Raw genomic sequence first — 16,675 nt, forward strand, 5'->3', positions numbered from 1 at the left:
TGAAAAGAATCTGAATAAAAGCAAAGCAAAGTGGTTAAGCAAATTAATTTGAATAGCTTGCTTTTACTCCCCTAACATAGAGTGGCGTGTTTGACATAATAGCCATCAATCACTTCAGCTGAATTTTTCTCTCTCATGTTCCCCATGCATTAATTAACAATGTAATAGATTTTGAAATCCATCACTTTGTTAGAGCTTGGTTCCGTTGGAAGCACTATGCTTTCATTTTCCTTTTAATTCGGACCAAACATGGAACCTATTTTCTTTAGTATAATTTGGGCTTGTGACAATATGATCAAAGCTGGCCCATTTGATAAGCATTTGCTTTCCTGATACAATTGTGTAGCGGATCAAGCATAGGAAGCAAATAAGAAAGCATTTGGTTGGGCTTGCAACATTAATATTTATTCTGGCCCATTTAATAATTCAGCCTTGATTAATCACAAAGCTGAACCAATAATGTAGCAGTTGGGCTTTGTTAACTTTCTTTAGTTTCGGCCCAGCAGAAAATCTGCACAACAAAATTATTAATTAACATATATGAGTTAGGATTAAACTAATAATTTTGTATTTAAATATTTTAATAATGTTTGTTCATCATCAAAATTAAATTAGAGTTTTCCAAACTCATCAAAAATTAATTCTAATAATTAATAGTTTTGTTTGGCCAAATAACAATTCTAAATTCTAATAAATTCTGAGACAATTTTTAAACATTTACAAAAAATTAGGAGAACACTAAGAAGAACAATATGCTTTGTCATGAGACGAGTTGATGACATAAAGCCAAATAAACCTAGGAAGTGATAATTGAATAGAACAATTAGAATATTATTAACAGAACAAATTAAAATATACATCAATGTGACAAATATGAGTAAGCTAAAATTTGACTGAAGCTAAAAACCAAGCGTACGGATCATCACACTAAGATGAATTAAAAAAAAAGTAGTTGGCTCGAATTTGTTTGAGAAGCGTTGGTAAAGAAAATTGTCGAAAGAACAATACAGTACTTAGCAAAAGAGTTGAATACAACACATTGATGCCTACGTGGCCTTCTTCCACTTTCTGCTTCTTCCTTTGATAACAGTTTGAGAGCTTTGTACTAAAATTTTTGGTGCACCGCTTTATTATTCGTTCTTCCACTTTTGAAGATCTTGTTCTTTTTTCTCTCTTCAGTTGACCATTTTTCCGTCAAAGCCTTCACCATGTGGAGAAGTTGAAGGCATTCAGCATGTGAAAAATTTATGAGTAAACGCTTATTAACTAAAGGATGGGAATGGTTATCAAGGAGTGTACATTCAATACTATGTTTTTATAATTAATTGTCAGTTACAAAAATAGACTATAAATATTAGAAAGTTTTAGAGAATAAGAGGTGAAACTTTAACTCAGAAAACACTCAAACACACTCACATCCCCAGAGAATTCTTGAGTCTGCGATCGAGTTACTTTTTTGTATGGTTTCTTTCATGTTTTTACTCTTCCAATTTATCTTCTTGTAAACTTTATATTTTCAAGCAAGTTTATCTTTCAAGTATTCTTTATTCTCAATGTTTAAATTACATTTCAGGCCAAATATGCAGTATAGTTGCTGCCATTTGCAGTATGATATGCTCATCATAATCAACAAGACTTAATTATTAAGTGGGGATGTCATTACAAACTTCATTGTAGGTTCTACATACACTTGACTTTAAAGATATATGCCAACCTAATTCGGATAAAACATTATTTTTTATGAATAGAATAAAAACATTTAAAGTAACTTGTCACATGTTATTTCCCATGTTCGCTGATCAAGTGGTTGATGATAAACCATTTTAGAATCATAGAATGGTAAAGCATGTAATTTTTCATAGAGCAAAATTTACAGATACTAAACAAAGAATTATCAGATTTTATTGATGTATGTTTAATATTACATTACTGCAACACCCTTTGTATATTTTGCATAGCAGTGTGGTCAAGCCTTTTATGCCACAATTCAAGATCACTATATCTATGACATTGCTGCTAAAGCTACTTTTTCTAGAGATTCTTTTCTTTTATTGGTAAAGAAAAAATTACAAACAATGTTATTATTGTGTAAAGTACTAGGATCTGAACTATATGAAGAGGGATCATTTGTGTACAAGCAAGTAGGATATCTTGTAAAAGAAGGAATAGATTTAGGGACAATCAAATCATCAAATGCATATATGCCACCTTTAGTGAAACTCTAAAGGGGAAGCTCTTGTGAATCCTAATAACATGGTTAGTTATCTTTTGCGAACTTAGAAACACTTAAAAGATTTTGAGTAATTGAAGGCACATATAAGAGATCCTTTAATCTAAAATAAGCATTATTATTCTTGTTATATAAAATTGAAGAGTCGTGATTGTGAATTCAAATACCTAATCCGTTACCTACAAAGAGCTGATCAAATTCTGAAGTGTTTAGTGCATAAGTAAGCAGATTTCCATGATCAGGTGTCACAAAATGCTAGCACCTGAGCTAGAAAACCATGTTGAATTACATACTGATGAAGTGGAAGGAATGATGATGAGATATGACCGGGGTTGGTGAAAAGATGATGAAGGTGATGGGGAAAGAGAGTTGGAATATGGGACATGAATATGAGCTTGAAGCAGAAGTTGAATTTGGTTGAAAATTTTGGTCAAAGCGATGAAAGAAATTAAGCTCCATGTCTATTTCTGCCACACATCTGACAATCTGTTCTTTGATTATTTCATGAAGTTCTTCCTCTGCGATTAAATCTACCACCACGTCCTCGGCAAAATTGAGCACTTCTACTAGAACTTTTGAAGAAAGATTGTGAGGTTAGCCAAAGTAATATGTTGTGATGGAGTCCTGAATTCTTCTAGCATATCTTTGCTAATAGTAAAACTCAATTTGAAATAACAAATTAGTGAAACTCAATTTGAAATAACAAATTTGACCATAATCGGTGATAAGTTATATAAATTATTGCAGGGGATGAAAATTAATTCTAATAATTAATAGTTTTGTTTGGCCAAATAACAATTCTAAATTCTAATAAATTCTGAGACAATTTTTAAGCACTTGCAAAAAATTAGGAGAACACTAAGGAGAACAATATGCTTTGTTATGGGACGAGTTGATAATATAAAGCCAAATAAACTTAAGAAGTGATAATTGTATAGAACAATTAGAATATTATTAATAGAACAAATTAAAACATACATCAATGTGACAAATATGAGTAAGCCAAAATTTGACTGAAGCTAGAAATCAAGCGTACGGATTTCGCAGTTTCATCACACTAAGATGAATTAAAAAAGAAAGTTTGTTTGATAAACATTGGTAAAGAAAATGGTGGAAAGAATAATATAGTACTTAGCAAAAGAGTTGAATCCAACACGTTGGCCTTCTTCCACTTTCTGCTTCTTCCTTTGATAACAGTTTCAGAGCTTTGTATTAACATTGAAGATCTTGTTCCTTTTCCTCTCTTCAGTTGACCATTTTTCCTTCAAAGCCTTCCAAGTAATTTCAAAGCTCTCACTGAATCTCCTTGCAACTCTATGAATCTCATCCCTTTGAGGGTACATGAATCCATAAGAGAACAAAAGCCTCATATCGTTTGCAAACTCATCAGGCCCTGAATACACGAATTTGTGCAGCTTTGACTCTATTTCCTCAAACCCTATTGGCTTCAACGACACACTCTCACAGTTGTTACCAAGAATCCCTAACTTCTTGGGATCCAGAGTCTTATTGAAAGCCCAGCCATCTCTTCCAACCATGAAGCGCTTCAAGATCACCCAACACTGCATCTTTTGATAACGATCCATTCTCTGCTCGTTCAGAACAACCTCCATCTCCTCTTCCTTCTTCGTCTCCTTGGAGTCAGGCACCTTAGAACCGGTTCTTGGGATTCTTGAACATGCATTGTGGTGTTCTTCCTCTTCCTTCTTCTTGTTCTTCGAGTCAGGCACCTTAGGACCAGTTCTTGGGATTCTTGAACATGCATTGTGGTGTTCTTCCTCTTCCTTCTTCGTGTTCTTGGAGTCAAGCACCTTAGAACCAGTTCTTGGGATTCTTGAACATGCATTGTGGTGTTCTTCCTCTTCCATCTTCTTGTTCTTCGAGTGAAGCACCTTAGAACCGGTTCTTGGGATTCTTGAACATGCATTCTGGTGTTCTTCCTCTTCCTTCTTCTTGTTCTTCAAGTCAAGTACCTTAGAACCGATTCTTGGGATTCTTGAACATGCATTGTGGTGTTCTTGCACAGAAGATTTTGTGGAAACAGAAACTTCAGAAGTTGCCAACTTTCTTCTCTTTCTGTCTCCGCGAGAATCAGCACCATCATCGTCCTTCTTCTGTTTGCACTGTGCATCAGTTGACAAGGTTCTAGAACCTTCAGCATTGCTCTTTCCCACTACATTACACCAGTACTCAGTAGTGCTGAAATGCTGATCTTTCTTCCTCTTCTGGCCGCATGAATCAGAAGCCATAAATTCTGGTGCACGCTTTTCAGTATCAGCATCATGCTTTAGTTTGCACTCTTCAGATGACACTGTTCTTGAACGCGGCAAACGAAGCTTAATTATGAGTCTCTTTCTTGGGGCAACCTCTGCCTCTGCCACTGCCATTGAAAAGCTTGGTTGTTGATGTTTCGAGTGAATTAAGGGTTTCAAGACTCGATCTTTGGTAGGATTAATTACGGAAAGAAGAAACAAACAAGTTCAATCACTGCTACAATGTGGTATTATATAGGACTAAAAGGGTTTGCTTTACCGTTACTGGTTTACTTACAAAACAAGGCAAAATAACATAGGAGACATTATTATGTACATTCTTTTGGTAGTTCTTTTTTAATACGGTTTTTGGGCTTCTTTGATAGAACTCCTATATTTTTGAGTTATCTTTCTTTAAAAGAGTTATCTTGTTTTAAAAGAATTTATGAAAAAATAAACATGATGAGTTATTTTTTTTTAAAAGATTATTTATAAAAAAATAAAAATTTTATATTTGGATATCTTATGTAAAAAAAAATTTATCTATTAATTATATTTAGATATAATAANCTATTATTTTTACTATTAAAAATTTGTTAAACATATTAAATAATAAAAAATAAAAAAGATTTTTTTAATTAAAAAATATTTTTTTATCAAGATAATAGTACTAAAATAAATACTTTATCTCTGTATGTTAAAATTTTAAAATGATAAATAAAATAAAAAAATTAAGTTATACGAAAAGATCTTGAATATCTATACAAATATGTAATTGATTTGATTTGTGAATCAATTATCTAACTAGAAATAAAACAAAACATGAGAAAAGATTTGATTTTGAAAGTCTCTGAAATTGAGTTCATTTATATTTAACTAATAAAAAAAAGTGTTCTTTGGCGATGGACTATATACTCCAGTGGCTATAAAACTCATACTTTTAAAATTCAATTTGGAAAGAAATTGAGGATGAAAACATTATTTTTACCCAACTAAATAACATCCGAATGCATTGTATGAAACACGGACAAACACTCCAAGAACAAGACAGGAACCATGGCCACAACGTACGCCGGCCAAAATTCTTATTACATGCAAAGTCAAACTGATGTTTTCTATGCATCCAGCTACAATGTTGAGAATGTTTGTACCCATCATCACAATATCCTTAATATAGCTATATATTCCTTTAACCCCATCTCCCCAACTTCTCAATATTAATCGAGTTCGCTACATATATCTATATATAAGACTATAACTATCCTTGATTACATCAGAGAGATTGAGTGATATGGAGCGAAGATTTAATAGAGAAAGCAAAGGTGGTGTGAGCCTACAAAAGAGGATGATAGAGACGCGGCGAAAGGCAGAACCAGCACCGGACCTCACGGATTTCATGAACGACATGTTTTTTGGGGCTGCTGACATTTACAAGAAGAACTATGACTTCACTGGTGGTAGCAGTGTTGTTTTGGACGATGAGGACGATGTTGGGTTTGATGATAGCACAAGAAGTAACAGTGCGAGGTTGACTCAAGAGTGGTTACAAGAGGCGCGAAGGATCGTGTCTTCTTCTCCCACAAGGTCTGATTCGCCTGCACGTCGCTGCCTTTCTGGCTCTCCGAGGTTTGCATCGCCTTCCAACAATAATTCACAACCAGGCGCATCTCTTATTCCTTCCTTGGATCCCACCAGAGATAATAATCTCTCAAGAACTAGGTCTGCAAGAAGGTAATATAATGCTAATATTAACGTCAATGGTTATAATAGTTTTGGTATAAAGATCCTAGCAAAAACATAGCTACACATTTGTGAAATTTTCTATAATTCTCATGATCTTGTTTCATAAAAAAAAATATATAGATATTATGATGGAAAAAACATCAAAGGAGAACAGATAAAGCTTTTAAAGACATGGATTCTATGGAAACTTTTCTTAACGACCAAATCTTCTTGCCCATTTATATACATAATTCAGATGCTCTATTATTTTGAATATATAATGTGACAACACACTTTTGTATCTTATATAGTCACCTTGTAAATTGCCCACTACACAAATTTTACAAAACAGCATTGCAAATTAGACACAAATCATCACAAGTTCTAGTCATTGTTCTCATTGGCTAATAATCTGAGACCAAGAACGAAAGCCTCATTCAAAAGCTAATCACCCACTACACAAATTTTACAAAACAGCATTGAAAATTAGACACAAATCTAATAATTAAGTCCACATCTACTACTAAAGAGGAAATTAAAGCAAAATATATTTTCATGACAGCACAACAAGGTAGGAATTGGACACACCGAATATCAATACACGTTTTAGACTCTTAGGAACAAAAGCAAGTGAAACAAATAAAGCTTCTCAATCTCAATTCTTTCACAAGCAACATTTCTCCTATGATATGCTGAACTTTATCGCCTTAATTTTAACCTATTACACATGGAATATTAATAATTCTTCATAACTGATACTGATTTGAAACTTATTTTAAGCTGCTCCTCTTCCTCCATTATCTACTTTTCGAGTTGGTTAGTTCTTAGTCCCTGCCTCTCTTCAAGTCAGGTATCCAAATTGTTTCCTTTCCAAATTTGCAACCCAACATTGCTCACTTATCAAATTGAGCAAGTCAAATTGAAATATAGCTATTTGACCCATTCACGAAGTACCTATATAATTAACCAAGTACAGTTTTTCTCATATCTGTTTCTTTACTAATTCAATATACAAACAACAAACACAATCTATTTACACAGCAAAGGAAAAAGCTGTGACCCTATCATCACTATGTTCTCTTTATGATCCTATCAAATTCAAAGCATTAGGATAGAGAATTCAGAAACACAGAACTCAGAAACACAGCATAATGCAGCAGCCAGAACAACAATTCTCCATTCAATTCATACAAATTAATTAAGTCCTAACCAATCAAAAAGTGAACCACAGTGAACTTACAGCAGGATCCATCGAAATGAAGAGTTAAATACTGAGAGATTTTAAAATTCCGCACCTTTTCATCTTTCCTGAAACTGGGTTATGCAATGGTTCGAAAAGCACATCCAAAACTAAAGGTTCAGTTTGAAAAAAATAGAAGAAAACTCAGAAGTCAGAAGTTCTTTGACAGAACAAAACAGAACAAATCAACAAAATAGAAAAAACCCAGATAACAAAACTCAGGAGAAAACTTAGAACTCAGAATATACTAATGGCAGAACCAAGGGCAAGGAGGAGGCTTATCTCAATCGATGAGCTCCGGCGAGCCACCGACGAAAGAAGAAGAGAACCGAAAAAGAGAGATACTCCTGCGGCAAGAATGGGAGGTCGAGGCAGAGAGACAGAGTCGCGAATCAAAGTGAACTCGAAGAGGCAGAGGTCCGACGAACCACCGGCGAACTCCGGCGAGAGGCAGAGGAGAAGAACTGTTGACGGTGGCGTACAGAGGAGAACTCCAGCGGCGAAGAGTAGAGGTTTTGAAATTAATTTGGTTCTGGCCTTAGTTAAGCCGTTAAAAATCAATTTGGTTAATTAAGATATAGTTATAATTTTTTAATCGGTCAATTAAATTTTGGTTTTTTATGTACATTCGAGTTTTCGAAGTGGGGTTTGGTTCGATTTTTTATTAAAATTTAAGTTTAAAATTTAATATAAAAATATTTTTATTGACCAATTAGCATCATGATAAAAAGCATTGTTGATTATTGGATAATTACTAGAATGTGAAACAGGTTAAGAGGAGGGGAAGGGGTGAGTAACGAGATACTAACAAAATCAGCTAAACACAGTCGCAACAAATCAGACACCTTTACTAATCATTCTTGGGAGGAGGACGGATCCCCTGCTGCGGAAGTCCGCAGATGGTTCTCCAACATCCTCAAGCCCACACAAAATTCAGCTTGCCCTCCACGCCAGCATCTTCAGCGGAGGTCCCGCTTCCAAACGGAACCAACCTCCCCTGCACCTCAGCCGCAGGGGATCCAATCCCCTTCCCGCCCAAGCTTCAAGTCTACTCCTGCGGAGTCTCTGCCTCTGTCTCCGCCAAGGAATCTCGTTGAGTCTGCTCACCGGAGAACCATATCGTCTTCAACTTGCTCGCTGGAGAAGATCGCGTCCAGGTATGTCGCAAAAGGAGATGAAGTAAGCCAGCAAGAAGATGATAATTATAGCCTCAACGGTTTCCTCAAAGAGCAGAGGGATCTGTTCAAGAAAATCTCCAGCGGAGAGATTCATGCAAATGCCAAAGTCATTCTTTCTGGGCCTTCGAACAGTTAAGACTGTTACATGTTTTTGTTTTGATTTCTTCCTTCTTGTTTGTTGGTTATTGGTGATGATGTGTGGTTGTGGTGCAGGTACTGCATCGATGGTGGCTGCGATTTGCCATGCTTGGCTGTTGGGGTACAGGGAGAGGGAGAAGGGAAGTGGTGTGGTGGTGCCAGTGATGAACGTGAAGCGAAGCTCCATGTTGAAGCTGAGGCAAGCTGCATGGCTGTTTCACCACTCTGGTCTTGATGCTTCTGCATTGCTTTTCGCTGATGAGGTAACCTTAAGTCGGATGCGTTTTGACTATTGAATTTTGATTACTTTGCTGATATAGTAAGGAAGGTAGCTGAACCTTGTTTGCAGGTGGACATGGAAAACCTTTTGGTGACTGGCCAAGTGACTGTCCTCGTGGTTGGAAAAGATATCCTAACCACTACCGGCGAGGTAGCATTAAATACTTCATCAATTAGAAAAAACTAGATGCAACAATAATAAACAATTGTTATTCCAGTATAATGCAAGGATGGTTTCAATTTTACTTTTAATTGATTCGTTCATTTTCTGCCTTGTATTGTTATTGATCTAGGTTGGATCTCAGTGCACCATTCTCACGGATAATTATTGTGAAGATGCCTATGATCTGCTTCAAAACTCTGTACTAAAGAAACTATTGGTATAAAATTTAATGTTTCTCAAATATTACAAAAGATAAAATAGGTTTTTTGTTCTTTCTCGTGTTTGTGATATTTTTCAAAAATATTGTTTAACATTTAATTTTATTCAATTTTGTGCATAATATTTTCGATTTGTACCAAAATTATGGCTAGACATTTTTAATTTTGTTCCTAATATTTTAGATGGATTTTTGGAGATAATTTTGATATAAATTAAAAGTTTAGGGACAAAATTGAATGTTCAAAATATTATGAGTAAAATTAAATAAAATTAAATGTTACGAGTATTTCTTAAAAAAATTGTAAATATTAAGGACAAAAAATATAATTTACCTTGTTAGGAAGGACTTGTTTGGTTGTATTACATTATTATTCTCTCTGCATATATATTATTTTGCAGCTAGCTGGAATTCTACTAGACACACAGAATCTAAAGGCTTCTGCATCTGTATCAATGACAAGAGATGCAGAAGCAGTTCAATTGCTATTGGTTGGCTCACCCCCAAACTACAGATATGCTCTATTTGATCAATGTGAGGTTCATTTTATTTGTTTCTCCACAATAATATTGAAGCTGACTTACATAGTTATATATAATTTATTGATAATCAAATTTTGATGTATTTGATTTTGTTTTCCATGTATCTTTGGTTCCTTCAAGTGCTACAAGACCAAAAATCTACTTCTTTTGTGGAAGCTTTGAACTTTAACTATGGGAAACCTTATGATCAAAGTAAGTTTCTCTCAATGACTTCTCCATACATATATATGGTTTGCAGCATTTTAAATTTTCTTATTGCCAATTGTGTAATATGATGAAGACATCATCATAATATAGAACCTTAATTTTGTTAAAGCAACTCGAAGATGAATCAACAAATTCCATATGGAATAAGCAAAGACTACAAAGTAGTTGCCCGTTAATATAATAATGGTGATAGCCGCAAGTTTCTGTATTTTCAAAAGTATATGATGATATATATGTATGTGACTATGTGAGTTAACGGAATATCCAAGTAATATCTGTATATGTACATATATGTTCACAGGATACTTTTTCTATAAATATAGTTGTAACTTATATAAGATTATTTTGTGGTGGTCTTTAAGAATTAGAGCATTATTATCCTTACTATTGGTAATTATAGGTGACAAGAACAGCGAAGGAAACATGGAGCATAAATTTCGAGAAAGAAAATCAAGCTCTAAGTCTATATCTGACAGAGAAACCATGTTGTCAAGTACAAAAACGAATTCCAGCGACACAAAAAGCGTCAAAAGTAACATGGTTTCACCAAGAACAGGTTCAATTTTCACTCTATCTTCATTTCCCTTAATAGTGTTATTAGTGTATATATATATATACAGTTCCAAACATAAATAAATATGACATCACTTTTAAATTTTGATGGTTACAGCCAAACTTATTACGCCACCTTCACGATCTCCTGCTCCAGTATCAGCACCAGCGCCAGCACGTGTTGAAAAGGAATCCAATTTTCGCGGGAAAAACACCTCCTTCTTAGCAAGGTGGTTTGGTTTTGGAAAATAATAATTAATGGAAATAAGGCTAGTACATCAGTTACTTAGGTTGCGTTTGATTACTGTTACGGCCTGGCCAAGAAAGAACTTGGGCCTACCCGACCCGATCACCACCCGACCTCAGCGGTCAGGTGATCCGAACCTATCCGACCCGCGCATCCTTCCAAGGACAGCTGGCCACCACAGTTGTACAAGGAAGCTTCGAAGAAGGTGGACTCTGCCCTCCTGGGGCCCACACCTGACATGGTATATAAGGGAGGGGTCTTACCCTCCCCCAAGGTACGTCACACTTTCTACCTAACCCATTCCCCGCCTGCACACTAGCTGACTAGAGCGTCGGAGTGTCTTTGCAGGTGGCACCCCCTCTCTTTCCTCAACAAGAGCTCGGCTACCCGGCAGACCTGAACCCAGCACGACCACGATTGAAGCGTTCTCACTCCCCCAAGCATCCACCCGAATTGTCCGGTAACCGCCCTACCGAACAATTACAGAGACACAAAATCTTGTTTGACAGAGAAAATATGGATAGAGACATTGTGTTTAGGGACACTGAATCAGTGTATTTTGTGTCCATCCTGACAGGAATGATACAGAGATACTAATAAGGAATACAACTTATTTTTCATTTTTTCTTTTATTATTTTAGTTAATTTTTCATAATTATATTTTTCATTATTTTTTTTTTTTTTGCTTCAAATTTTTTGAATGGAAAAAAATATAATAAATTAGATTTTTATAATTTATTCTAATTTATTACCAAACATAATACTAGAACACAAAATTTTGTGTCTCTGTCCTTTATGTTTTGTCTTGTCCTGTTCTCATAAACAAATGTAGAGATCAAGAAAGTCCATGATTCAAGAATCGCTAAGTAAATTCTTAGTCTGAATCAGTTAGGATTAGTTACTGTCTAGCTGTAATGTGTGTTTATGTATTCTTAAGTGCTTATATAAGTCTAAAAGGCTCGCCATATTGTAACATTGAAGTATCAATTCAATCCAATATTTTATTTTCTTTGTTTTTTGTTTCTATTCTTACACAAACACACTACTCCACTAGCCATTCATGCATGGTATCATAGAGCTAAGTTCATGATCAAAGACCTTCACTACTCTTATTCTTGGAGAAGCTCGATGAAGCATCATACAAGACATAGCATCAATTGGCCTTACATGCAATTTATGCAAATGATGTTGGCGATCATTTAGACAAAGATAATTAAAGTTCCATCCACCTCAATTTGATAGTGGTAAAGCAAAACTTGCAGGCACAAAATCTGCAAAATACAAGGAGTAGAAGCTCAAGAATCATTCTCTTATGACTTGGCTTCTCACTTCCTTGGATTCTTCATTCAAGAATCGTATGCTTGAATGAAATTTTGCTTATGAAGTTTGGGAGACAATCAAAGATTATTTTTCCAAAATTTCCAACATTAAGATCTAGCAGCTAAAGACTCAACTGAAATCAATGAAGAAGCAAGGATTAAGTACTTTAGATTATCTTTGGAAAATCCGAACCATAGTTGATGTTTGTTCCTGGAATTGGTTATAATTTTTTTCTTGAAGACCACATTTCTGCTATAACTGATGGTCTAACTGAAGAAATGAAGAATATACAATATTCGTCTCTTCAATCATGACCAAAGTAGGTTCAATTTCTTTATTTGAAGTTGACGCTTTACTTTTGGGCTATAACGTATGTTCAATTTCATACAATATTCTAAGGTTGGTAGAGAAAATTTTAGAGGCAATTTTACTTCAAGATGAAGAGGAACAAGATTCTTTCGAGGAGGATGCAATTTTTTTACTGTTGGAAAATGGACTTCCGAAATAATATTTTAACTATTTTAGATACAAATAAAATATCAATTCAACTAGGTATCCTTTAAAAATGGTACAATATTCAACCTTTTATTACATTTTCCTTTATCAATTCAACCAGGTATCCTTTAAAAATGGTACAATATTCAGCCTTTTATTACAATAATTTTAAAAAAATTAAAACAAATACATTTAAAAATTATGAATAGATTTAATGTCTTTTTAAAATTAAATACACATTTAAAATACAAACTAAATAAAACTAAAATTTAAATTTTAAATTTTAAATTTTAAATTTCTGTTTCAGATTTAATATATTTAATTATTAATATCTTATAATTTAAATACATATCTAAAGTTTGGATGGGTTTCTGACACCATTACTTTCTTTATTATTCTGTATAAATTTTTTTTTAAAATAAAAATCGAATAAATGGCTTGAAGATATTTTCATATATATTACAATGCTAAATTATTTTTGCATGTGCAGTTTCTGGATTTTGGAAGTGTTTCAAAAATATTTTCTATATAACTTCATAATTTTAGATGTGTTACTCTTGTTTTTTAATGTTTAAATTTAAATTTTAGATTTATGAATTTGGATGTGTTCTAAAAATATTTTCTATATAACTTCATAATTTTAGATGTGTTACAATTATTTTTTAGTGTTTAAATTTAAATTTTAAATTTATGATTTTAGATGTGTTTCAAAAATATTTTTTGTATAATTTAATAATTTTAGATGTGTTACAATTGAAAAAAAAATTACAATTAAAAATATTTTAGTTTGTGTATATAATTATATTCGACCATTCATCACTGAAACAGATCCTGCATTTTATCAAAAGTACAATAAGTAAGAGATTAATATTTTGTATATAATAAGTCGTAAAAACTAGAATTTTACGATTTTGGATATATTTTAAAAATATTTTGTATATAATATCATACTATTAGATGTGTTATAATTAAAAAATAAAAACACAATTTTTATGATCATATCAGTTAAATCTTTTCTCTTAAATTTTAGAATTTTTTTTGCTTCTTTACTCAAAATATTTTATTTATAACAATTCTATTGATAAAATCAAATAAAATCAAACTGAGAGGAGGCTTCAGCTATGCAGGGTGAGTGAGTGTTACGGGAAAAAAGGAATAACCCGCTGTATTTGTTATGTGAAGCTTACCCCACGTCAAAGTTCCAATAACTAGTTCTCCTATGAAGTGTACAAGTAGTTAGAGACATTTTCGATTTTAATATTTAAATTAAATTAATTTATAGATATGTACCTAAAAAATAAAAGAGTGTTTCAATAAAAAAAATAATTAAATATTATTAAAGGCTGATTAAAGGCTGATTAGTGTTGTACAAATAGCATTTTCCATAAAATATATAGACAAATAAATTAGAATATAGACCAAATTTATCACTGAAGGTACTAGGCATTGTCATTAAGAATTTATTATCCCCGTACCCTTAAGCGAAATGGCTTTGATGAAAATTCTCCAAAATTAGACGTGGATTATTAAAAACACATATTCACACTAATATTTTTAAAACACTTGGAACAGCACAACTTCATTTTTCTTCTTAAAAATTTATTGCAAGCAAAAGCTTGTTAATAATTTAAAAACGCTTGCTTTCTTTTTGAGAGAGCACGAGAGTTAGAGAAGAGAGAGAAAATTGTATGCGTAACAATTTAGATTTATGAGTAAAGTATGGTTTTTTTCTTCAGCGTTTGGGATAAGTTCTAAAGTTGTCTCAATCGTCTTATTTAAGTCTCTAACGTTTCAAAATTGACTCAATGTTGTCCTACCGTTAGGGATCTGTTAACAAATTGATGGCAGAACAAAATTGAGACGATTTTGAAACGTTAGGGACTTAAATAGGACGAAAACATTAGGAACAAAAACGATACATAAAAATAAATTTTAATTTAATTTTATCTTTCAATAATATTAATTTTTTTACTGTACATAGTATTCGATTATTTTTTAATTATAATTTTATCTTTCAATAATATTAATTAATTTTATCTAAATAAATTACACTTAATCACATTACTTTCATTTTAAATAAATTTATTTTTTTATAATTTTAAAGAATTTTGATACATTAGAGACAAAAGATATAATTTATATTTTATTGTATATTATTTTTTTTGTAAGTTTATATACTAGTCATTCTACAAATATTTCATGATAACTAAAAATCTTTAAGAGTAAAATTATAAAAAAATTAATTTATTTGAAATGAAAGTAATATGATTAAGTGTAATTTACTTAGATGTGATTAAAAAATAATACTTTACAGGACAACATTAAATCTATTTTTAAATAAAACGATTGAAACGTTAGGAATAACTTTAGCAGTTACTCCAAACGTTAAAGACAAAAACAATACTTTACTCTAAATTTATAGTAAACTAATTCTTTATCTAGAGTTACAGTAAGCTGAGTTTCATAGTGAACTAACTTTTTATCTAGTATCGTAGTAAGCTGACTTTTCGGATTTTATACGCTTGAAATTTAAAAAATCCGAGAGATACAGTTAGACCCTAATAAATTCATATTTTACTATAATTTTTGGATTAAAAAGAGTAAAATTTATCAATTTAACTTGTCCTTAATAATTCTAATTGCATGCAAGGCATTTTTATTCTACACGCCCATTCTCCTTCTCCCTACGTATAAAATGCCATATAAACTGCTCGAGTGTGTATTTATACTTTATGGACCACGTTTTTAAAGTGTGGTCTAAAATTTTAAAATGTGTCCAAAAATTTTTTTTTACTCTTTTTGAGCTTATTTTATATTTTTTATTTTTTTTATTATTTGTTATAAAATTTATCAAATCAAATGAATCAAAACAATATATAATTTAAGTGCCAAAACATTCCATAATTAAGCATTATAAATAAAAAAATTTTATATAAAAATATAAAAAAACACAACCTGATGCGCTTATATCAACTACATAATCATACTCTTTGATGGAAGGCCTGATACTCAACTACTAAGATTCATCTCAACACGTTTTGTCAAAAGGGAACTACATCTAAATTATTTGCATTTAAAAATTTTTTTTTTCAATTTGAACAAAAAGTGCAAACAATTTTGTTCTTCTTGACCTATAATGTATGGATATTAATACGAATACGAGACACGATACGATACAACACAAGATACACAAACACGTGAATTTAAAATTTTTATAAAACACGGGTATACGGTATATATATATAATATAAAATATTTTTAGAAAAATTGTAATAATATTTTAGTATTTTATTGATATTAAAATATAAATTAACTTTTTTAATTATTTTTAATACTTTTTTAATTATATAAAGTATTTAAAATGTATTTTGTTTTAATAACTAATAATATATGTTATTTCTAAACTCATTTTAATAATATATGTTAAGAATAAGACTAGACACGCTGACACGTAATGATATTTAAATATATCCAAACGTAGTCACCAAAAAAAAAATATATCCAAACGTGTTCGAAAAAAAAATTTTATTTTTTATTAAGACACGGTTGGATATAGAAAACACACATATTGAACAAATATCAACGTATGTCGTGTCTGAACAGAGACACGACAAATCAAAAAAATATTCGTGATTCATAGTTGTTGACAAATTTAAAATGAACCTTCAAAGATAGTTAATCTTTTTTAGAAATACTTGCAGTTGTTTTTTAGATGGAAAAGGAGCTTTCCAAATAACTTTTGTCTTGCTGTTATAAATCTTAATTTTTTTTATACACCATAAAACCAAAAAATTCTGTAGAGATACCAAAAACACATTTTATAGAATTCATTTTCAAGTTGTGCTTTCACATTCTATCAAATACTCTTTTAAAAATTTTCAAATGTTCTTTCT

The 16,675-nt window shown here is 32.1% G+C and overlaps 2 protein-coding genes and 1 long non-coding RNA gene across 3 annotated transcripts; 1 reads left to right on the forward strand and 2 right to left on the reverse strand.

Moving 5' to 3' along the window:
• Nucleotides 1–3,429: 3,429 nt before the first annotated feature.
• Nucleotides 3,430–4,690, reverse strand: LOC127740662 (uncharacterized). The gene is made up of 2 exons (XM_052252004.1): nt 4,204–4,690; nt 3,430–4,122 (listed from the first exon to the last, which is right to left on the reverse strand). Exons 1-2 carry the CDS (start codon nt 4,615–4,617, stop codon nt 3,430–3,432), a joined length of 1,107 nt encoding a protein of 368 aa, XP_052107964.1. The 5' UTR covers nt 4,618–4,690.
• Nucleotides 4,691–5,450: 760 nt separating this feature from the next.
• Nucleotides 5,451–7,980, reverse strand: LOC127744747 (uncharacterized). The gene is made up of 2 exons (XR_008005773.1): nt 7,445–7,980; nt 5,451–6,203 (listed from the first exon to the last, which is right to left on the reverse strand). It is a non-coding gene; the product is annotated as an uncharacterized LOC127744747 (long non-coding RNA).
• A 118-nt stretch (nt 7,981–8,098) lies between these two features.
• LOC107469165 (uncharacterized) lies at nt 8,099–10,972 on the forward strand. The gene is made up of 8 exons (XM_016088551.3): nt 8,099–8,753; nt 8,836–9,023; nt 9,110–9,190; nt 9,333–9,419; nt 9,821–9,953; nt 10,082–10,153; nt 10,569–10,724; nt 10,839–10,972. The coding sequence occupies exons 2-8, from the start codon at nt 8,847–8,849 to the stop codon at nt 10,970–10,972; spliced, it is 840 nt and encodes a 279-aa protein (XP_015944037.1). The 5' UTR covers nt 8,099–8,753; nt 8,836–8,846.
• Nucleotides 10,973–16,675: the final 5,703 nt, after the last annotated feature.

Source organism: Arachis duranensis, chromosome 1, assembly GCF_000817695.3.
Source record: "Arachis duranensis cultivar V14167 chromosome 1, aradu.V14167.gnm2.J7QH, whole genome shotgun sequence".
In the NCBI taxonomy this organism is placed as follows: Eukaryota; Viridiplantae; Streptophyta; class Magnoliopsida; order Fabales; family Fabaceae; genus Arachis; species Arachis duranensis.

Coding starts and splice junctions, on each gene's coding strand:
- LOC127740662 (XM_052252004.1), bottom strand. CDS start 4,617: ATGGCAGTGGCAGAGGCAGAGGTTGCCCCAAGAAAGAGACTCATAATT. Junction 4,123..4,203: donor TCCCAAGAATCGGTTCTAAG/GTACTTGACTTG, acceptor ACCGGTTCTAAG/GTGCTTCACTCGAAGAACAA.
- LOC107469165 (XM_016088551.3), top strand. CDS start 8,847: ATGGTGGCTGCGATTTGCCATGCTTGGCTGTTGGGGTACAGGGAGAGG. Junction 9,024..9,109: donor CATTGCTTTTCGCTGATGAG/GTAACCTTAAGT, acceptor CCTTGTTTGCAG/GTGGACATGGAAAACCTTTT. Junction 10,725..10,838: donor CATGGTTTCACCAAGAACAG/GTTCAATTTTCA, acceptor TGATGGTTACAG/CCAAACTTATTACGCCACCT.